This window comes from Bos javanicus, chromosome 3 (genome assembly GCF_032452875.1).
Source record: "Bos javanicus breed banteng chromosome 3, ARS-OSU_banteng_1.0, whole genome shotgun sequence".
NCBI classification, from domain to species: Eukaryota; Metazoa; Chordata; class Mammalia; order Artiodactyla; family Bovidae; genus Bos; species Bos javanicus.
The window spans coordinates 110,135,224-110,159,038 of NC_083870.1; the positions used below are offsets into that span (position 1 = coordinate 110,135,224).

The window sequence follows — 23,815 nt, forward strand, 5'->3', positions numbered from 1 at the left end:
ATGGCTGACAGTAAGGAACAGGACTACCATTATGAGTATGGCTGGGTTGGAAGGCCCACCCATGAAAAGGCAGACACAAAGCCACCTTTGTCATAAAGCACCCATTGTATGGGCAACCTGACTAAGATGTTGAAAGTACACTTAAGTTCAAGTGCACAAAGGGCTTATTAAGAGAACAATCCTGATTTGAATGCCACTCAGTGATGAATGATACATTCTAGAGGCAATGGGAATGATCAACTATCTTTGACCCACTGGATACCCCAGGACATAGCCCAGCTACCTGGATGCCTGCGTGGCTGCACAGATAGAAGTCAAACTCAAATGGGTGGGTGATGTTGGTGTCCACAGTGGTCCCAGCTGGGATGTTACCACTCTTCCCAATCTGTATAGAAACAAAGACAACCAAGATCCCAAGACCTGCCTGGCCCTAACTAGGGCCTCGACTCAATTCTACCCTGACTCCATCAGAATCCCAAAAGTAAGGTAGAAGTTGCTGTTCCCAGAGAGAGTGCTGGGCGCTGAAATAACAGGCTTCTAAAGTTACACAAACCTGTGTTTAAGTGCTGCTTTCACCATTTATTAGCTGTGGGATCTTAGCAAGTTATTTAACCTTTCTGAGGTTAAACTGGAGATAATAACTGTACCTACCTCACAGGGGTGCTGTGAGGAAGACGCCTTGCACAGTGTCTGGCACATAGAAGTTCAATAAATTCAAGTTCCCTTTCCCATCTCTGGGAGCTGGTCTATATATGGGGTCTATAGGCCAGGGAGCTAGGAGGAGGGAGATCAAGTATAAGGGAGGAAGGGAAGGCGGGGAGAGGGGGAAACAAAGGAAAGGAAGCAGCAGAGGAAGGACCACAAGAGTCAGGGGGAAGAAAAGTGCCAGGGGCGATGGACAGGCCAAGGACTAAGCCCCAGATTTCATTTCCACAGCTCCTTTCATACTCAGAGAAGGGAGACATGACCAGGGAACAGTGACTTCCTCAATCCCTCACTCACTCGCTCATTCTTGTCAGCACAAAAAAGGCGGGTGTGATGGCGTTTCTGCACCACAATATAAGTGATTCCGGGCTGGTAGTCCTTTTCCAGTTTGATGCAGGCATCACGAATGGCCAGCAGCTCATAGTGGAGGATCTAGGCACAGGGTGAGGAGGGAGACAAAGAGACATACAGCTCCTCTTGAGTTCATTCATCTTTCTGAACTAAGGGTTTGCCACTTGTTATAAGGCTTTTTGTTCAGCCTCCCTTTATAATATTTATAGCTGACACCCAACCATTAGTGAGGATAAGCCCTTCCTACCAAAAATCAGCCTTACAGAGGCATACCTCAGAAATATTGCAGGTTCAATTCCAGACCACTACAATAAAGTAAGTCACACGAATTTTCTGGTTTCCCAATGCATACAAAAGTTATGTTTATACTACACTGTAGTGTATTAAGTGGGCAGTAGCATTATATCTTAAAAAAAAAAAATGAATGTACATATCTTAATTTTAAAAATACTTTATGGCTAAAAAATACTAACCATCACCTGAGCCTTCACTGAGTCATAGCAGTAACATCAAAGATCACTGACCACAGATCACCATAATAAATATAATAATGAAAAGTCTGAAATATTGCAAGAATTACCAAAATGTAACACAGAGACATGAAGTAAGCAAATGCTCTTGGAAAAATGGTGCCGACAGACTTGCTGGCCGCAGGGTTGCCACAAACCTTCAATTTGTAAAAAAGACAGTATCCGTGAAGCACAATAAAGCGAAGTGCAATAAGACGAGGTATGCCTGTAGACAGTTCACCTGCTATGTTCCTATAAAACCTAGCTGGGAGGCTTAATATCCACAGAGAGCACTCACCTGGTTCCTATGCATAGTGAGACCTAACATCAAGACACAGAATAAAGGTTCACAGAAAAATCACAATGTCCAGAGCAAGGACAATTTTAGGATCAGGAGGAAAATGGGCGTTCCCCATGGGAGCAGACAGGGTTGGGACCACCATGAAAGAATAGACACAAAGTTCAGGAATGGCTGTAGAGGGAATAGATAAATTCAGTTCTATAAAAAAAGCAGTATCATAAGAAAACAGACTAGCTACAGAAGCCACAGGTGAAAAACCACAGGCAGTAGCTGCCTTGTTGCCTTGGATGTCAGATACAGGGAATAAAAACTATATGGTAGAAGTAAATAGAATTTAGAATCAATTAGAACTAAGTTTAAACCCCAAGCTTTATCTAATTTTATTACTTTGAGCAAGTTACTTAACCCCTTTAAGTCTCATTTTCTCCACATTTACTAAAGTTACTAATAAGATCATCCTCACAAAACTGTCCTGAAGACTAAAACAAATAATTGAGTGGAAGCATAAAAATCCTGCTGCTGCTGCTGCTGCTAAGTCACTTCAGTCGTGTCCGACTCTGTGCGACCCCACAGACAGCAGCCCACCAGGCTCCTCCATCCCCCGGATTCTCCAGGCAAGAATACTGGAGTGGGTTGCCATTTCCTTCTCCAATGATAAAAACCCTAATAGGGGCTTGATGACTGCTGACTGCTTTGCATAAGCAGTTTGAATTTTAACCCTAGGCTACCTGAAGCCACAGGACATCTCTGAACAGATACATGTTATAAATTTATCTGGTACTTTAGGAAACATTGTATGACTTGGAGGAAACTGAGCATAATAGTTAAGAGCATGAACTTTGGAATCTGACCAACTTGTCTGAATTCTAGCTCCACTGCTTATTAGCTTGGATGACACTGAAGAAATCATTTAACATTTTCAAGCCTCAGTTTCATCATGTATCAGGTGGAATAATAATTACTTCATAGGATTCTTGTAAGCACTGAATAGAGCATATACAAAGTGGTTAGCAGAGTTAATGACACATAAGATACCCAGTAAATGGTAGTTATATTACTTTTTATTAAATGGTAGAAAAGGAGATCAGTTCAATATACTAGTCTAAACAATAAACTATGAAGGCTTAGCAGGGAAACAGAATGGTAAGAACACTGTAAAGGTCAATAGCAGTGTGGCCACCAGATCAGCAGGATCACTAAGAACCTATCAGAGGTACAAATTTTAATACCCCATCCTAGAATCACTGAAGCAGAAATTTTAAGAGTGGAGCTCTGCAAACTGCTTTAATAAGCCCTTCAAAAGATTCTGATGGATGCTAAAGCTGGACAGTGAAGTGAAAGTCGCTCAGTCGTGTCCAACTCTTTGCAACACCATGGACTATACAGTCCATGGAATTCTCCAAGCCAGAATACTGGAGTGGGTAGCCATTCCCTTCTTCAGGGGATCTTCCCAACCCAGGGATCAAACCCAGATCTCCCGCATTGCAGGTGGATTCTTTACTAGCTGAGCCACCAGGGAAGCCCAAAGCTGGAGAACCACTGGTCTAAAGAATCAGTCTTCAACATGAACTAACTAGTAAACAGGCACTGAGAGTCTTTTATTACAAGAAGAAAGGTCTATCAATGACTGTACACACCATCTCTCAGTTGGGATCTCTGCTTCCAAGCCTGTTCCGTTTAGCAAACCTCCGTAAGTAGAAGCACCTCCCAGTGCCAACAGCTTAAGAAAGGGAGCAGTACTCTCTGCTACCATTAGGCCCTATGGCCTCAATGTGAAGGTTTTCTTGACCTATTGTGGGCCCTACCTGGGGAAGCTGGCCTTCAGGAACCCCATCTCGGTAGAAGATGATGCGGGTAGGCTTGAAGCGCGTGGACTTGTAGAACTGGATGAGCAGCTCACGTACCATGTAGGATAAGTCTTCAATGATCTCCTGCCGTGGTCGCTGTACCCGCACAGTAGCACAGTAACGGCTGGGGTGGGCATCCATGCTGCCTACCACCTGATAATCAAAGAGGCAGGATCAGCTCCTAAAACCTCCACCCTCCCAACACTGTTAGTTCTGGGTTTGGGGAAAGACCTCTTGAGAGCAGGGAGGGGGGAACAAACAACCTAAGAAATCAAATGTGTAGGTTTTTTGGATTCAGTAGTCCCGGTTTCCATCTCTGTTCTATCACACACATGGAAGTTACTTAACCCACCTGATCTTCTTGTTCCTCTTCTCAAATGGCGATAAGAGTAACACCTGCTTGCAGTGCTGTTGTGGCGCAGGTAAGTCATCATGCACAGGACCTCTCCCGCAGTAGGTACTTGCTAAGTTTGATTTTCCCACACCTTACAGAGGGGCATGTGATGGTTCAGCACTATTAGCTCAAAGAGTGACCTCATCCAAAAAACAAGCTAATCTTTTCTTCAAGTGCTAATCTACCCCAGGAACTACAGTGAACAGTGTTCTTGTGGATGGTAGGAACAACATTATTTTCTAAGGGGACAAAGGCCAGAGACTAGGATGGATGGCCACAAGGAAAATAAAGATAAGCATAGTGTAGGGTTTCCCCACATTTACTGAGATAGGCCCAGTCTGCCTAGAGAAACATGAAGGTTCAAGAAAAAGAAATGAAAAAGAAGGCCTGGTCCCATTAGTCAATTGAGAAGCCCTGTGAGACAGGGAGCAGAGCTGTCAGGAGAGGGATTAGAGAGCTATCTAATCTACTAGATGGGTCAGGGGTACAGATAGAGAAAAAGGCAATCCCAGTAACTAAGTAATTCACTTAAAAGGGATTTTGGAGAGGAGATATGGTCCTTCCCATATCCCAAAAGTGGGTACAGGGAGAAAGAGGGAAATTCAAACACGGAACAAAAGTGATGGAGACATAACCAAGTCTCTGGCCCCAGTCTACTCTCTCACTGCTCTCTCTGAAAAGAAGGTATCATACAGAGTTACCTTTATTAAAAAACCAAGGGACTGGTTAATGGGGATGATCAGCTGAAATAAAAAGATCTTGTGAAGGGTCAAGCACCAGAGTTGAGGGAAGGAAATCAGGTGTAGTCTTGGGGACTCAGAAGAGAACCTTACGAGGAAGTTGGAAAGTGTCACTCACTGCTGTGATAGAAGGTTTTTTCCCATCCCCTGCTGGTGGGTGTGTAACATCTGCTCCCAGGAATATCACTGGTTGTTGAAAGACTGCAGAGCTAAACAAGGAAGAGAAAACAAATGGTGAGGAGTTGGGTCTTCTTTTCCTGGCACCATCTAGCACCCACTTTGGCCCCCTCTCCCTTGTGGCTCACTCTGCCTGGACAGTGTCCTATCTTTTCATCAATCTCCAGTATATTACCTTGCTTGACAAGGGCAAGTAAGCAATAGAGTTCATACCGCTGGTGTGGGACTAGGATGTTGTTAATGCCACCAAGTTTGACATTGATCTTCAGGCAAAGGTTAGACAGAGTCTGAGGCGAGGTCTTGACCACATTCTTCACTTGCACACACTGTGTAGCCATTCCCAACAGAGTATCTCCAACACGTTTCACTTCAGCTATGAGCAGGGAAAGAACTGATTAGTGCATTCAACAAATATTTACTGAATGTCTACTTGATTCCAGGAAGTATATGAGGTGCTAGGGAACACAATGGTGACCAGAAACACATAGGGTCCCTACTCTTACAGTGCTTACTATCTAGTGACTAATTTTAAAAATCATAAAAAACATAACAATGATAAATGCTACAACAGGAAACTTCACAGAACTATGACACAGAGAGCATATGATATAGTGTAATAACCTAGCCAGGAAAGGATTCTTCACTGAACTGAATTTAAAGGTAGAAAAGAACTTACAAGGGAGAGAGAATATGGAAGAGAGCATTCCAGGCCAAGGGAAGAGCAGGCAAAACGCACTCTGATAGGGGATAGAAACACAAACTGAAGAAACTGAAAGGTCAATCCAGCTATAAAGGAGAGCAAAGGAACTGCCATGTGAGAAAGAAAGTGGTGATTAGAACGACCTAGGAAAGAAACGAGGGTAGTTTAAGAAGGCAGTTGTCAGGATGGAGAGAAACAGATTCAAGAGACTATGTAAGGGAAAATAATTTTATGGATAACTTATGAGTTTCTAGACTTTTGTAATAGAACAGACAGATCTTAAGTTCTTTTTGAAACATTTTGAGTTTGAAGTGCTTTTTGGTCATCCCAGTGAAGACATCAATCAGGCAACTGAGTACAGCAATTGGAAGTTCAAGAATAGTCTGAAATGGAGATGTAAAATATGACATATTTAGGTACAGGTATGGCACCCCACTCCAGTACTTTTGCCTGGAAACGCATGGACAGAGGAGCCTGGTAGGCTGCAGTCCATGGAGTCGATAGAGTCAGACACAACTGAGCGACTGACTTCCCTTTCACTTTTCACTTTCATGCATTGGAGAAGGAAATGGCAACCCACTCCAGTGTTCTTGCTTGGAGAATCCCAGGGACGGGGGAGCCTGGTGGGCTGCCATCTATGGGGTCGCACAGAGTCGGACACAACTGAAGCAACTTAGCAGCAGCAGTAAGTGAACACATGATCTTGAGATCAACAAGGAAGAGAATGGAGTGAAAGGAGAGGGCTTAAACTCGATTCTTGAGGAGCTCACAATACTTGCAGAACAGGAAGAAGATGAGTCTGCAAAGGACAAAAATCCAGATTATCTAGGAGGAAGATCAAGACAGTGTTGCAGCATGAATACCAGGGAAGAAGAGAGTGTTTTAAGAAGGAGTAAGTGTTCAACCAAGTCAAATGCTGCTAAGAGGTAAAACGAGGACCAGAATTTTGTGACACCAAGGCAAAAATTAACGGACAGAGGCAAAAACTGTTTTTGGTAATATCAAATACCATGGAGGAAACATGGGATCAATAAACAGTACAATATATTTTCAATGGGAGAAATTTGAGACTGTTTAAAAAGCTAAGGGATCATTTCTATCTCCAAGAGATACGGTCAGAAGGAAACCAGTGTCTGTTGAGAACATTCAAGAAAACCAAATAAAATTCATAAATCATCTTTCTGAAGGTAGTAGAGAGGTGCTAAGACAAAAGAACTGGAAGAGCTAACACTCCAGAGAGGATGAGAATCTCACAGAGGTGAGCCATCTGCTGCAGCTGCTTTGCCCTGGGTACATTTGCTGATTCTAGATGTGGGCAAGAGGCTGGGATTCTAGGCTTTGCACCAAAAGAGGAACCACTGCCAAGGGACAGAGAAAGTAACAGCCATTTCTGGCAAACACAAGCTAGTTCTAAATGTGAAAGGTTAAAAAAAACATTTAAAAGAAAACACAGACTAGTATCTTCGTGACCTTAGTATTTCTTAAACAGAACTCAGAAAGTACTAGCCATAAAGGAAAAATATTGATAAACAGGACTACATTAAAATTTAAAATTTCTGTTCAACAAAAGAAGCCATTAAGAAAGTAAAAAGGCAAGCTATAGATATGTGTAGTACACATCATATTTAATAAAGGAATTACAAAGAACATCTAAGCCAATAAAAAAAGAGAAAGACCTGAGCAGGCACCTGTCAAAAGAGGCCAGTGAAACAGCCAATAAAAATATAAAAAGATACTCAACCTCATCAATCACCAGAGAAATCAAATTAAAAAGCACAATGCAGTATTAACAAACATCCATATAAATGGCTAAAATGAAAGTGACAATACCAAGTTTGATAAGGATGTAGATAACTAGAACCCTCATTTCGCTGCTGATGGAAGTATACATCTGTACACTTAAAAGCCCTCCTAGTTACACACCCAATAGAAATGGGCACTATATTCAAAGGACATGTACAAGAATGTTCACTGAAGCATTATTTATAACAGTAAAAGCCTGAAACAACCCAATTATGTCCATTAACAGTAGAATGGATAAATACATGTAAATTGTGTTAAAATCATATAATGGAAAAACTATAACAAACTACAATTAAACAAACACAGACAAATCTAACAAACATAATGTTGAGTGAAAGAAGACAGACACGTAAAAAGGTACATGATATATGACTCCATTCACATAAAGTTCAAAGACAGTCCAAACCAATCTAAGGTGTTAGAAACCAAAATAATAGTGGTTATCACTGACAGGAAGTTGTAGTAATCAGTAGCCTGGGATTGTGGTAATGTTTTACTATCAGAACTAGGTACCCCTGCTGTGACACTGTGAGAATTCACTGAATTGACCACAAAAGATCTTTATATGTACATTATACTTCAATAAAAAAATTACATTAAAAAATTATATCAGTTTAGTGGAGAGGAAGGAGTTAAAAATACTAAGGACAGGATGAGGCATGTTAGCAGATTAGAACTGGAAATGTGACACTGTCCTCTTATACTTTTGGGGCAATTTAATGCATGTGGACCTTGTTTTGACTATCACTTGGCCTCTCAGGAAGGACGGTGAAGGATCTTTCAAAGAATCTGACTGCTCCTCTTATGTGCAGGCTTAATTCCTAGTCAAATGCCCCCATTACCTAAGTGGTATAATCAAAGAACATGTAAGTGAAAGAAACCCAAGGTCATGATCAAGGTATGAAGCTGGAGAGAGGTATAACATGACTGAGCCCAGGGTAGGGAAAACTCTGAGTAACACCTGACTTCTCCAAGCATGCCACACTACACTACACAGGGAGGCCAAAAATACTGGATTCTCCCTTTATGGAGGGAACCAGAAACATGGCTAATTATTCAAGGCAATTCTCCTAAAAAGCATCCTTATTTTCTAACCAAGGGACATCAATTTAAGGCCCAAGAGAGATGTGGATTGGAGATCAACCAACTTTCATAAGTACTGAGTATCACGTCAGTGGAAGGCTCTACCTTGGGTATGTATGTACAGAGGGAAGAAGATTTTGAGCAGAATCAGATCCACTCCATGCTCAAAACAATTAATTAATCAGCAACCTGATGCAATTTCTGGATGAATCCAGAAAGGTGGGATGACAAGAGAAAGCTTCCAGGAATAAATACATTTAAATTAGAATTTGAAAGATAGAATTTTAAGGGCAAGGTGGGGCATAAAAAGAGTAGACATCTAACCTAAAATCACAGTCTATCTCTTTCTGTCACCTTATCCTTCACTTTCTTTACACCTTTACCCTTTCTTCACAGCACTTCTTGTCTTGCTCCTCGACTGCAATGTAAACTCCTCAGGGCACAACTCTGTTTTGCTGCTGAAGTCCTAGCACCAAGATATGGGCAATACATGGTAGGCTCTCAATAAATACCTGCTTGGGAGGAAAAAAGACTAAATAATTAAGAGCTTCTGATTTCCAGGCGTTGGAAGTTGTGCTTGCTTGCTTCTATTTTGCTGTTAATCTGTATCACATTGAGACCAATGACATGATGATTTGTGTGTGAGGAAACTGGGATTACTCCTTGCAAGGTGGCATTACCAGAATGAAACCTAACCAAAAGGCTGTCCTACTGGAAAAATACAGATACTACTAAGAGCAAATAAAAAAAGTATTTAGATATTTCAGGCAAAGGCAAATGATGTTAAGCAAAACCAGAGACTGGAAAGCACAGAAAGAATGCGCATTTGGAGAGCATCTACTAGGTCACAGACCCTGTGTTAGATGCTGTCTTTTATATAATTAACTAATGAGGCTGAGAAAGGTTAGGTAACCTAAGACAGTAAACTGGCATAGTCAGGATTAAAATCCAGCTCTATCTAATTCCAGAACAAGTGATCTTTCTGGTATATGTAGCAAAGACATGTATAATACGAAGCTGAAAAGGTTAAACTAAGATTAGGGCCCCAAAAAACTTCTATTTTGTGAATAGGGACTAATGAAGGTTTTTTTTTTGAGAGTACCAATCACAAAAAGTCTCATCCAGTAGTCTATACAAGAAAGACTTAAGAAGAAATGTTAGAATTAAATTGAGAAGAATGGGTGGCGCACAGGGAATACATCTTAACACTGTATAAAAAAAAATAGCATTAGAGGTAAACAAAGAGAAGACAGACTGCCCCCAAAGTTTGGATAAAGGTACCCAGAAGCAATTGTGATACCAACGAGAAGAGCTTACTGGTAGACAGAGAAGACAAGCTACTAAAGAGGCAGTTCACCAAAACACATTATAAAAGCAAAGGGCACAACTGTTTTATCCACAAATGTATTAAGGATCTATCAGCGTTTCTTGTCATACACGGTAGGTGATCAATGAACTCTTATGGAAGGAAGAAAAGTCAAAGGAAGAAATAGGAACTGCAGAGAGGTCAGTGTTGAATGAAGATCTTAATAATACATGATAACATCTAACAATAGTTGATGACTGAAACAACTGAAATGTATGAGAATTTCACGAGAATGAAAAGAGAGAAAAAGAGGGCAGAGTACAGAATTCTGGAAAATGCCAGGCATTCCTGGTAACAACAAAAACAATTAAGGAGAGACAGGAGAAAGTGTCAAGAAGTCAAGAGGAGAAAGGTCATTGGTGACCCTCTGCAGAGGAGGTTTAGGAGACTGGAAGAGGTAAGATAAATGGAAAAAAGCTAAGCAGTAAGTGGCTGGTGAGGAAGTGGGGATAGAAAATGTACAGAACACATTTAAAAACTCTTCAAGTTTTTTTTTTTTCTTGAAGAAAAGCAAGAAAATAGGAAGAAAAAACTAAAGGAAATGGCATGACTGTGGTAATGCACTCTAAAGATGTTTTAGGGTTAAAGTGTCCCAAAGGTAGCAGGATGAAAGAGAAACAAAGAGTACACATGGGTTGAATAAGATCAGAGGAGAGACACCTCTTCATTTGAAGATAAGAGCTGGAGAAGGAAAAAAAAAAGTGAGAGAAAAACACTGAGTCAGAGATGGATATAGTCATTTCCATTCTTAAAAGAGAGGAAAAATAGAAGGAAAACCTCTCAAAGAGTCTAAGCCATTCCCAGCAATGAACACCAACAGAAGCACCACAAATTGTGCTTGGGTGTGCTGCCCTGTGGCCTGACGGACAACACCTCCTAAGGAAAGGTACCTGGACTGACCGATTTCTGCATCTGGCTCAGCTTAGCCTGGCATAAACACCAGCACACAGAGGACTGCAGAAAATGCTACTGAAAGGGAGGGTGAGCAGGTAAACAGGACCAGAGGTGACTGACTGGCTCATACAAGTTGATATTTCTCCTCTAAGAGGAGCACTGACACTAAGGAACGGCTCTGGCTAGGGCCAAGAACCCAGACTGAGTCACCCCTAGGATCTTCCAGGGAGCCACCCTGAGAAGAGTCCTATCACTGTAATCACTACTCCAAGAGAACTGTACCATACACTGGCGTCTTCCCGGGCAGGATGACGATAATGAGCTGCAGCCCTGAGTAGGTGTTCTTGAGATGCCGGAACATGGGCTCCACACTGTCTGCCCCCTGTGCGTATTTGCAGAAGCAAGGCTGGCCCTGGATGGGCATCCCTGCATCCTTGGAAATCTTCCGCAGCTGGTCCGTGAAGTTCCTGCAGCACAAGCATGGTCACGACAAAAGGCAGTAAGTCCCACTGGAATACTTCTAACCAAACGCCTCCATCTTAGGTCCCCAGCACTATGACAAGCACTAACAGATTCTAAGAGGAATGAGACATCATCACATCTAGTGTAAAAACCACATTTATAGTTGGGTAGAACAACGTAGGACTTGCTAAGTGTTCAATGGTATAAGCAGAGAGCTGAGGGAGCCCAGAGAAACGGGAATTCTCGAAGTCTCCCACCTGTCCCACTCAAGCAGCTGGTTCCTGTGTTCTAAGTCTACAGCAATAGGAAGATGTCCAAGAGGAAGGCCTCTTGGCTCAAATCAAAACAAATGAGCTTCCAACAGTGATCAGAGCACAGGAGATGCTTGGGAAAACATGTGCTCCCTCCTCCCCTATGGGTTATTTGAAGCCTGAGAGCAAATAATTAAACAAGCTTCTTTCTTTGGGCTTTAGAGCTTTACCCTAAGAAAGGAAGACAAAGTTGGAAAAGAGGGTACACATGCAATAGATTAAAAAAAAAATCAAGCTACATAAATATGACAGACTGAAAGGAGCAGCAGGAAATTCAATTTGTGAAAAACCTGCATTTAGATTAAAAGCAACAATGTACAAATAGAGAATAAAAGCAATTGTTTAAGGGATGTTATTATATAGCACACAAATATCAATAAGATGGGTTGAAAACCTATGCAGTGAGAAAATAAATGTTTTCAATCAGTTTAAAAAAATGAGATTAATACAGTACAAAACGGTTGTGTAAAATTTTAAACCACTTATATAGGTATATAATACATATAAATTGGATGGAAAGATTACAGTAATTCAAGAAAGTGACTGCATCAGAAAGGAGAAATGAGACTATAACGGAGGATATAAAGGACTGTCAAATTTATCTGAAATATTTTATTTACTTTTTACAAAGGATAAAATAAACATGACAATACTCTGGATGATAGACACATGGATGTTTTCCATATTACTCTATTTTTTTAAGTTTCTCAAATAAACACTAGAATAAAAAATACAATCTATTATTTCATGTAACTAAGTACCAGGGCTCTGAAGGACTACTAAGAGTGTTTCTGCCACTTCTCTGCTTTGCATACAACTACAGCACAGCTATTAAAAAAGCCAATGTGTTAATTACCTTCCGTTAATGAGTGGATCTCTACTTCAAGGAAAGTGGTATTCCCTATCTTCTATTACCAGATCACACTTGGGATATTATGTCCAGTGCTGGGGGCCACAAAGTGTTGAGAGAACTCTAGGATGGGGACTGTCTTAAAATCTTGTCCTGAAAGTGACACAGCTGAGGTAACAGGGCCTCTTTAGCCAGAAGAAAAATTCTGAGGGTTGACCCTAGGACTCCCTTGCTAAGTCACTTCAGTCGTGTTCGACTCTGTGTGACCCCAAAGACGGCAGCCCACCAGCCTCCCCCCATCCCTGGGATTCTCCAGGCAAGAACACTGGAGTGGGTTGCCATTTCCTTCCCCAAAGCATGAAAGTGAAGAGTAAAAGTGAAGTCGTTCAGTCGTGTCCGACTCTTTGCAACCCCATGGACTGCAGCCTACCAGGCTCCTCCGTCCAAGGGATTTTCCAGGCAAGAGTACTGGAGTGGGGTGCCATCGCCTTCTCCAAGGACTCCCTTATCCATCCCCAATTTCCAATTTCTCTACCTCCATGGCCATCTTCCTCTCTTCCCCTTATGTCTCAGTGGAAATGATGGCTTTTCCTATGCTCTGGATCCCATTCTTTCATACACATGTGGGAAATTTGTTCTATTTCCTTTCTAGTTTTTCCGAATTCTATTTTCAGCCTCTGTTCACTATGCACATTTTCCGTAGACAATCTCATCCACTGCCACAGCTGAAAACTCCCAAATCTTAAATCTTTAGCCCAGGACTATACAAGCAACTGGCCCAGGTGTACAAGTCACTTATTACCCCCTGCATTCAGAGATCACTGCAAGAAGGCTGTTGTCTGATGAACTGACTACTTCCAAATCAAAGATTCTAGCTTTATCAGGTTCCGTGCCCCGAAATATCCAAACAACAAGTTGCTCCTCAAAAGGACAGGACAGGGGAAAGACATGAGAATGAGAGAGAAACACACCCAGTATAGAACCAACAAGGTGACACAAAGCCAAAGTTGAGAGCCTTTCTAATACTGGTTAAGAAATCAGCCCTCCAAAGCCTGCCCAAGGCTAACAGCAGGCCTAAATGGGGCCAAAATCCCAAGAACTCAGGAGAGGAGGTAAGAGATACTCATTTAAGAGAACTATAATTGTGATGGAGGTAGCTGTGCATCTGTGAGGGGAGAGGAGGGCCACAGTCTCCACATTCATCAGGGGCTGCTATGACCCATTCTTACGAAAATCCCAAGGTCAGGTGAACTCACCAGGGCACACATCTCTACTGATTCCCATCACTGCCCAAAGCGGTCAGCTCCACTGATTCTTTCTCAGCTCCAGAATGCACTGACCATACTCCAGATTCAAAGAAAACAAAGAGCCAGCACTTCAAAGGACAGCAGGAACTGAACTGCATACTTCTAATGGGTAAATTTTGTGGTATTTGAAAAATAAAAAAGAAGACTGCAGGGGGAGGGTCAATGATTTCTTCACTTACTCACTCACTCATTCAAGACCATTATTCCCCTAAGCGATTCCTTTAAGCGCTTGGCTGTATCAGTTTCTTCATTGCTGTCATCTACTCCCAGCTACTCAGCCACAAGTGGCTCAGAGGCCCTTACAACTCATGTTCACCTAACTCAGGTCACTCGGACCCAACCGAACAAATTCTGTCCATAGGAAAGGACAGCTCAGAGTACCAGCTGAACTTTTATTTCTAATTAGGAATATAAGCTCTGAAACTTCAGATCTGATTTGCCCCCAATTTGACACTTTCTTGATAATGCGAACCTTGTACAAGTTAACTTAACCTCTTTGAGCCTCAGTCTGCTGAAAATGGAAATACCACCACTACTCACTGTGAAAATGAAATAAGAGAACATAAAATTAGGTACAACATCAGCATAAATATTATAGTCATCACTACTACTATTTACTACCCATGTTAAATACTGTAACAATAAAACAATTCAGGCCTCCCTTAGGAGGTTCACATCCTGAAATTATCATCTCTGACACAGATATGGCTCCTTATCAAGACTCGTGACCACAGTGGGACAGAAAAGAAGCAGGGAGAAGTTTAAGCCAGATAGCACAGGGGGCAGAGTCAAAAGTCAGAAAAAACAGACTACAGAGCAAATCTTGGCCCCTTGGGAGTAGAGGAATTTAGGCAACTCTAGGGTCCTTCCCACCTTTCCACCCATACACTCAACCTCCTTACTTGAGTACTTCTTCTCGACACTGTTTTTGGGGTGCGAAGCAGGCGATGGCCCAGACTTTGATCTCAATGCCATTGTAGAACTGTTTCCCCCGCATGTCCCAGACACCCTGATTGGGTGTGGCAATGGCCCGGTTCTGGGGATAGGCAGAGGGGGTGCCCAGGTGAGCTTCAATAGAGCCAGGTGGGTAGGAGAGCAAAAGCCACTGGCTGTAACAACCCAACCTCCCCCCATAAGCCCCAGAGACGTTGTCTGGCCCTGACCCTGCTCACCCGGCCGCCATACTGCAAGATGGGCGCCGGCAGCACTCGTCCCGTCACCTCCGTCATGTCATCCTTCACCTTGATCCCAAATTCCTGGATGTACGGATCTAGGTTGTAGCTGGCATTCTTCATCTGCAAGACAAAAGAAGGGGATCTCAGGAGAGCAGTAGCTTGGCAATACTGCTCACCCTCCGGGTCCCCCTGAAGAGCAGCTGAGGCTGGTAAGGAATACCCCTAGAAAGGGGGAGAAAGTAGAAGATGAGGTAAGTGGGAGCAGATAACATAGGGAAGTAATACAGGAGAAAAAAAGAGATAGGAAGCAAAGCAGCTATAGGGTCAAGAAGGAAGAGCAGTCCCAGGTAACCAATCCAGACTTGTTTTCCTAAGAGTCCTGCCAAGGCAGAAAAGCATCTACTTGCTACCAGGGACTTCCATGACTGAGCAACCAAGCATACGTTTCTCTGCATCCTCACTGACCAGGCGGCTAATCTCCTCTTGTCTGTCTGGGGCCGATCTAGCTGTAGCCTTTATCATGGTTGAAGTCTGGTTGTCAGTCAGCTTCTTAATGCAGCGCTGCCCAGCCACAATGTTACAGACCTAAGGAAACGAGAAGAACAGGTAGCGCTGGCTTGAGTAGAGTCTACCCTGTACCCAGAGCCCCACAGAAAGGCCCTGGCTGCCAGTCCTGAGAAATGAACTACAAAATCTCTTGTTCACAGACAGGTAAGTTAGAAAACATTCATGTGCAATACAAAAGTCTAAACAGCCACTTTGTGATTAAGGGCTTAGGATCCAGAGCCAGATGTGGGTTCAGGGCTCATATGTTAAATACAGAGAACAGTAACAATTGTTTGGAGACTAAATAAAATAAAGCACTTAAAGAATCAAGTACAGTTCTGAACACAGTAAATACTCAGTGGTGGTGGTTTAGTCACTAAGTCGTGTACAACTCTTGCAACCCCATGGACTGTAGCCTGCCAGGTTCCATGGGATTCTCCAGGCAAGAATACTGGAGTGGGTTGCAATCCCCAAACACTTAGTAAGTTGTATCATAAATTATTATTTACCAAAGGACCCAACCTAGAACTTTTTTGAATACTAAGAACACTCAATATACACAAACTGGATTCTTAGTAGGCAGCTGTCCAATGGTAGCAGGCAGCAGGTTGTTCCATCCTGTAACACACCAGGAGAACCAGACCTGGTTAGTTCTTAAGCCCCAGTATACAGCTGATCGCTGAGCCCTCAGACTATAGAAATCACTGTTTCTGTTGACTGACGGTGTCCTCTGCTGGTATGAGGAACATCTTACCACATGGTTCCTCTGCACTGGGCCTAAGAGAACACAGTGGAGACCAGAAAAGACTTTCTAGTGATATGTAAGATTTCCACTCTATTGCTTCCTGAATGTACACGATATTCAGGAAGCTGTGAACAGGAAGCCTTTTGGCAGAGGAGAGAGAAACAACAGGTTTGGAAGACTTGAGTGTGAAGTCCAGCTTTGCCAATTCTAGATGACGTTACCTTGGGCAGGACTCTTAACCACTCGAAGGCTCTGCTTCTTTAATTTTAGTCACAGGAAAAAACACTAGCTGTCTCTTAAAGCTGTTGTGAGGACTAAGATGAAATGAAATGTAAAACTTGCTCCCATAGGGCCAACACTCTAAGTACTGATTCTCTGCCTAATTTCCAGAGTTCATGGTGAACAATGGTAGGGAAAACCAGGACAAGGTCACCTACCCTTAAACTCTGTATTTCAAAGAATACACATTAGTCAATTACTTAATGAAAACCCAGAACTGTTAAAATTTGTGAGGTTGCTCTCTTGAAGGCAATTTAAAGGTGGAGATAATTTCAATTACAGAATCAACACTAGGAAAAAAAAAGCAGAGATGTGGAGAAACTGGATCCCTTGTGCATTGCTGGTGGGAATGTAAAACAGTACACCTGTGTGGAAAACAGTATGGTGAGTCCTCAAAAAATTAAACACAGAATTACCATATGATCCAGTTATTCCACTTCTGGGTATGTACTCAAAAGAAACGAAAGCAGGGACTAGAACAAATATTTGTACATCTATCTTCACAGCAGCATTATTCATAATAGCTAGAAGGTGAAAGCAACCCAAGTATCCATCAATAAATGAATAAACAAAATGTGTTATATACATACATGGAAATATTATTCAACCTTAAAAAGGGAGTTCTGACATACGCTACAACATAGATGAACCTTTAAGGCATTACGCTAAGTGAAATTGGCCAGTTTAAAAAGGCCATGTATTATATAATTTCATTTATTTGAAGTGTCCAGGATAGACAAATCCATAAAGACAGAAGCAGATCAGAGATTAGTAGGGGCTAGTGCGGAGGATAAAAGGAATGGTAAGTGACTATTAATGGGTGTGGTCTTTCTTTGAGGGATGATGAAAATGCTTTAGAATCACACAATGGTAATGATTATGCAACTCTGTAAATACACTAAAAACCACTGAAGTGTACATTTTAAGAGGGCAAACTTTATGGGATGAGAATTATGTCTCAATAAAGCTATTCTGAAAAAAATATATCACCTACAATAGCCTATATGATTTGACCCTGTACCTCTCTCCAAAATCATCTCCTACTTTTCTCCTCATAAACTACATGCCAGTCACTACGTCCTTCTATCTCTCTCAAGAATATCCAAGCTCTTTGCTGCTTACGTACTTGCTATTAAACTCATGCCTAAAAGGTTCTTCCTTCAGGTTGTTAAAAGATTGGTTCTATCTCATAATTTGGGACTCAGCTCAAATTATCTCCTAAAAGAAGCCTTCCCGGACCACAGAAACTGAAGTGAATCTCCAACCCCCTCCAGTTTATGACTGTCCCCAGTATTCTTACCTGGAGAATCCCATGGACGGAGGAGCCTGGTAGGCTACAGCCCACTGAGCTACAGCTCAGTCGGACATGACTGAGTGACTTCACCTCACCTCACCTCACCTCACCTCACCTCAACCTTATGACACTTACCACCATCTGAAACTACCTTAATTTGTCTATTTTCCCCTTTTAGATTTTAAGCTCCATGACAGCAAGGACCCTGCCTCTCTTGTTGCCTTCCTGGCACCTAGGAGTATATGACTTTAGCAGGAGCTCAATAAATATTTGTTAATAAACAAGCAACAGTAAAAATCAAAATATGTCATTATATAAGTTATTCACCATGGAAACTATTGTTTAAACAGAAATCATGTCAATTTGCTAATAGATCTCAGCTGCAATAGCTATTACCTAAAGCCTATCCACTTAGCTGGAACTGTCCCTAAAGACTTCTGCTTACATCTCAGAGAACATGCTGTCCTTATCTCATTTTCTATGCATCAGCAGCTATTAACTATGTCAGAGTTCTTGGGTTTGGGGATCTCTTCTTTCTCCCTTCAGCCTAACTTCCTCTGGTTAGTTCTGAAATCCCAAAAGCTCACAGAAGGTTTAGGTCCCAGATATCTGACCCCCAGATATCTGACCCCCACTGCTAGAAGAGAATAAGACAGTAACCTAGGCTAGTGCTTCGTCAACATAAACATTCATATTTGACACAATCTTTGGATTCTGTAAAAAGAGATACTGATAAAGCAAGCCTAGGCGGAACCTGAGATTCTGCATTTCATACAAGCTCTCAGGTAATAACTATGCTCTTGGTCTGCTGATCACACTTTGAGCAGCACTGGACTAGACAGTGAAGCAGTCAGAGGTAGGTTCTCAGTTCACATTCTGGCTGCCAACAGGGAAGGCCTAAACATTATGGCTAGTGTATAACAACCAAATACAGACTAGTGGTTCTTCATTTGCATTCTATGACTTAAAGAGCATTACTATTCTTTCTTTAATTGTAGAATTTCAAAGATTGGCTGAAGCATAAAAATATGACAAATCTTAGTTAAAACTTTTTCAAAAGGAATGCATTAATGACTGGGGAAATAGGATTTCCATTACAGGTAACATTCACCTCCAATATCTGTAAAATAAAGTACATTTGTACATTTAGGTTATTTAGGATTCCCAGCTCCAGATAGGGAAAGAGAAATTAAGAGGACATGAGTGTATCTCAGAGTGTTCATTATCTTTATTGTAGTGATGTCAAAATGCATCAAATGGTACACGTAAAATGTGCAGTTTATTGTATGTCAACTATAAATAAAGCCATACAGAAATGAATAAGTAAATAAATAAATAAAGGACATGCGTGCAGGTATCTGAAATCTCTGTCCTGAATGAACTGATTACTTATTAAACAGTAAATACATACAGCTTCGCCTCTGCCTGGAAGTCCTGAAAAACCATGAGAGCAGGACGGAAGTAAAGAATTCAGCAGTTAAGAATGATGACTGCGTTTCACAGAACGACCTCTCAGAATATCACTTTTCCAAGCCTTAAAATGATGAGACTATAAATGGAAGAACAGACCTCTGACGATCTGTGTGCAGGTACAATGCTTGTTCCCCAGCCCAGCCATTACTCGGCAGCCTCACCTCTAGGGGCAGGTAGGTATGCTTTTGTTCCTGGCCAACTTGCAGGCAAGGCAGGTGGGGATACTTGAGCTGCAGGTTATATTTCTGCTTGAAATACTGGGCCACTGTGCACTCCACAGTCTGTCCACTCTCCAGCTGCAGAGGAAACCTGTTTGGGGCAAGGGAAAGAGGTGTCATAGTCCAGCATTCAATAACACCTTTCTAGACCTATAACCATGCATGGAGCCAGACTTGACTTCATTCCTTTCCAGCCTCTGTGAACACTCCTGCCACTCATAGGAAAGCAGAGGCAACACAGGGCTCCAAGAGTGAAGCCAAAGATTTGAAAAACAAGTTATACAATGGTCAGATCATATCTGATTCATCTGTATTTCTAATGTTGAGCATGAAGTCTGACAAACAGTAGTCACTCATGGTCCAGCACAGTATGAAGCGAAGATTTTAGATGAAATCAGTGACAACTTTCCCCAAGGTCTAACCCAGGATCTCAGCTTTCTTTTTCAGGAGTAAGTTCAGAGAGATTCTAACATTTATAGAACTGAGAAAGAAGCCAGGGAGACACTTGCTCTACAGTAAAAGTCCAAGAAGGAAAGGTAGAGACCAAGAAGGTAAAAATGGTAGGGAGAGTCTCTATCAATGGATCTGGGAATGTTAGGGGAGGGATGCCAAATTCCTACAGTTTATCTTCAAACACAGAGCTCATCCTCAGGGCCAGGTTGGGGGATGGAGAGTGTGAACAGAGTATGTTGAAATATCTTCCTGGTGGCCCTCTTCCACCAGTGGTATGGCTTAGCAGCCCATCAACTTACGTCTGATGGCTGGCAGGGCGGCGGGTAACATTACACACGCGGTATTTCCTCTTCATCTGTCCACAGTGGGTCACTTCCACCTTCAGGCCTGGGATATACACACTGCTTGTCAGAGTTGGAAAAGGTTGCTCATGTGCCCAGGCTTGGCCTCTCGCCTGAATATATCCCAAGGGGATTTCCTTTTAGAACTAAAGAGAAAGTAGCACTGATTCCCCTCCCCACCTGGTTGGGTCCTCACCCTTGGTCTCCTTGGTGAAGCGCACACGAGAAAGTAGCACTGATTCCCCTCCCCACCTGGTTGGGTCCTCACCCTTGATCTCCTTGGTGAAGCGCACACGCTGAGAGTCCGTGAGGGCTTTGGGCTGCTCATCTATGTTCCTGATGTCGAGCACCTCACACATGAACTCAATCACTGGCTGTGCCTTGTAGAAGGCAGTGGCTGAGACTGTGGGGACAGGGTAGGTACAGCTCAACTCAGATTCTGTCTTCCAGAATAAAGGGAGGCACTGCTCTTTACACCCTCTTCCTCATAGGGTATAGGGATGGGGGAGGGCTCCCAGGGCTGCAGGGATTAGACTAGGAGTGTGGTTACAGAGCTGGGAGGGATGAGGCTGGGAGTGTGGTCACTGGACTCAGGGTGCCCCTGGCTCCATAGCTCTCCCCACTCACCATCAATGTTGAGCATCATCTTCCACATGGCAGGGCGCACAGACTGGTGAAAGCCGAACCAGACCTCGCGCCCACCCCCCAGCGGGTGGTAGTAGCCCTCAGGCGGTGAGAAGAAGGAGCGGCCCACAGGGGTGTACCTGGCAGGGACAGGCAGAGAACTGGTCCCTCGGGCACAGGCCCCCACCCTGTGAGGCATCCTGGGCACGGAGGAGCCCTGGCCTGGAAGGCAGGACACCAGGGCTTTAATTCCAGCTCTCATCTTTTACTAGCTGTGTGACTGACCTTGTACAAGACTCTACCCTTTTTCTGCCCTGCAGAGACAGATGGGGTGAGGTCCAAAAATAACTAAAAGGGACAGGACCAAAGCTTTGTACCACCTAATTGTATATGCACACTTGCCTGGCATACCGTAAGGTTTCAAAGAATTTTTTATTTCAAAGGCATACTGCGGGACCTTAAAATATATGCTCACTTCCCTCCTCCTCCCATACACTTCTGCCACCACTAGTAGCCCAGATATTAACTACACCAAGTACCTCATGGATGCCAGGTGCCTCATGGCTACATCCAGGGCTTGTACAGACTCCAGGGGAACAGGGATCTGGCCACTGACCAAGGCTTCATGCAGCATGCGCCAGCTCACAATGGCCAGCCACTTGATGGAGACCTTGAAGATTCGATCCTTCCCTTCCCCAGGGATTGTCACCTCAAAGTCAACCTTCAGGAAAGAGGAAGGAGTGAGAGATTTCCAATGCTTTCCCACAATTCAATGTTCTTGCCCTGCCCCTACTGTCCCTAACCCCTAAGATTTGCCAAGAATCTGCTTCTTAGGCTGATAAGGACTCACAGTGAAGACTTCTGAGTAAATCCAGCCCCTAAGTCTCCAGCCATCTTGGCTCAGTGTATCTCTCTGCCCCTCTCAAACACACTTCGTAGGAAGTCCTTCAGGTCTATTTTAAGTCTAATCTCAGTCTGTTTGGGACACAGACAGACATACAGTAGGCTAAATAAACATAAGCACCTACCCATTCCTCAACCTAAAACACACTTTCTCAGCACAAACAATGAAAGGGATGTGCGAACACCAGACTCCAAACAGGCTTACTTGAGCTCTGTCCCTCCCCAGACCTTTGACACAGGTCCAGCATGACTCTCAACCGTACCCGTTCATTGCCAATGGGCAGTGCTGTGACAGTGTAAATGTTCTTCTTTCCATCATACACGGGCTTGCGGTCACCAAATATCTGAGGCTTGAAATGCTGGACCATGTATTCCACCACTTCCCTGTGGAGAATGGGAAAGGCCAGAGGAAGCTGAAAGACTACTATTTCAAACTCCTGGAACTAATTTAAAGTCCAGGCAATGTTCCATCTACCTACCAGCTACTAATTCTGTCCTACCAGCTACTAATCTCTATAACAGTGCTTCTCAAGCTTCATATGAATGACCTGGAGATATAAAATGCAGATTCTGATTCAGCAGATTTAGAGCTAAGTCTGATGTTCTACATCTCTAACGTGCTGTCAGGTGGTATTTTTGGTCCTTGGATCACCAAGGCTCCAAAGGACCCAAAAGGGTGATTGTGAGTGCCTTCTGAACAAAAGAGGAAGCCGAGGGGACAAGAGCTTAATCTCAGGGTCCATCCAGAATCAGGAACAAAAATCCAGGCTGATAAATGGATAATCAAAAAAGGTAGAGGAAGAAGCCTGAGTTGGAATAGGAATAAAGTGTGGAAGAAGAACTTCATCTCTTCCATCTCTCTCTGAAGCCTTTAGTTCTACCATCCTGTTTTCTCTCCATTATTCTCTCTTTCTTGATTTCACTTCCTGTCCTCTGTATTTAGATTCCAGAATATCCATCTATCCTTCAAAATCCCAACCCATCTGACCTCTTCACTTTCAAAATCAAACATCTTGAATACTGCCAGATAAAAAGACTGAGAATATTATTGGAAGCCAACTGTAAACACATGCTTTCAATGTCAATTAGGCCTCGGTGCTGCCCAGCAATCTTCTTCTTAACTCTGATCACTTCCATCCTCGTAGGTTGTGGCAAACCTTCTCCACTACCCCCGTAACAATAGCGCCCATTCCTACCTCAGATCAAAAAGCATCTTTTATAATTTTGAAAAGAACACAGTGTAGAAGGCAAGGCCACCCTCAAGTTTCCAGACATATAAACAAACACATTTATATACACAAGCCTTTCCTTTTTCTTTCCTCTCACACTTGAAATATCCCTTCTATGTATAAATTTTTAAGTATCTGAAAATATGTTCAACATCACTCATTAGAGAAATACAATTTAAAATCAGACCAAGATATAATTCTCTACTTACCAGAATGCCAATGATTAAAAAATCCAATATATCGAATTGGTGCAGATATGGGGGGATACCTTACTAATGGGGATATAAATTGGTATAACTTACTTTAAAAACAAAACAAAACAAAAACTGGCACTACCTCAAAAATTGTGAATGTACTATGCCAGCAATTCTAGTCCTAGGACTTTATCCTACAGATACACTCATATTTGAGAGCAAAAATGTATCTCTATTAATATTCTACAGAGTTTCATTTTTGTAGCAAAAGTTTAGACTTGACCTAGATGCTCCTGAAGAAATTATTATTAAATATCTTATAATAAAGAATGAGGCACCTGTAGGTACTGATATGTATCACTTTCCAAAGTACGTTGCTCAGTGGAAAAAGCAAGGTGCAGGGCAAGATGTATAAGATTCTGTATTCCGCGTGTTTTAAAATGTTTGTATACAGATATGCTTGTATATGTATAGAAAAATATCTGGAAGTGTACTGAAGGGTAATAACGAATGCATCTGGGGAAAGGGACTAGGGGACTGG

General features: G+C 42.5%; 1 protein-coding gene across 2 annotated transcripts in view; it reads right to left on the reverse strand.

Moving 5' to 3' along the window:
• The window catches only part of LOC133244848 (protein argonaute-1), a 35,194-nt gene that overhangs the window by 5,250 nt on the left and 6,129 nt on the right, over positions 1–23,815 (reverse strand). The window contains exons 3-17 of one of the 2 annotated variants that reach the window (XM_061412521.1): positions 22,115–22,235; positions 21,488–21,669; positions 20,952–21,088; positions 20,593–20,727; positions 20,283–20,370; positions 19,474–19,621; positions 15,441–15,560; positions 14,964–15,095; positions 14,703–14,836; positions 11,153–11,337; positions 5,238–5,397; positions 4,966–5,056; positions 3,672–3,866; positions 1,003–1,137; positions 284–385 (exon numbers count right to left, since the gene is read on the reverse strand). In XM_061412521.1, the coding sequence (XP_061268505.1) occupies positions 284–385; positions 1,003–1,137; positions 3,672–3,866; positions 4,966–5,056; positions 5,238–5,397; positions 11,153–11,337; positions 14,703–14,836; positions 14,964–15,095; positions 15,441–15,560; positions 19,474–19,621; positions 20,283–20,370; positions 20,593–20,727; positions 20,952–21,088; positions 21,488–21,669; positions 22,115–22,235 (2,065 nt within the window). The remainder of the gene's footprint in view (positions 1–283; positions 386–1,002; positions 1,138–3,671; positions 3,867–4,965; positions 5,057–5,237; positions 5,398–11,152; positions 11,338–14,702; positions 14,837–14,963; positions 15,096–15,440; positions 15,561–19,473; positions 19,622–20,282; positions 20,371–20,592; positions 20,728–20,951; positions 21,089–21,487; positions 21,670–22,114; positions 22,236–23,815) is intronic. The other variant, XM_061412522.1, reaches the window with a different exon arrangement.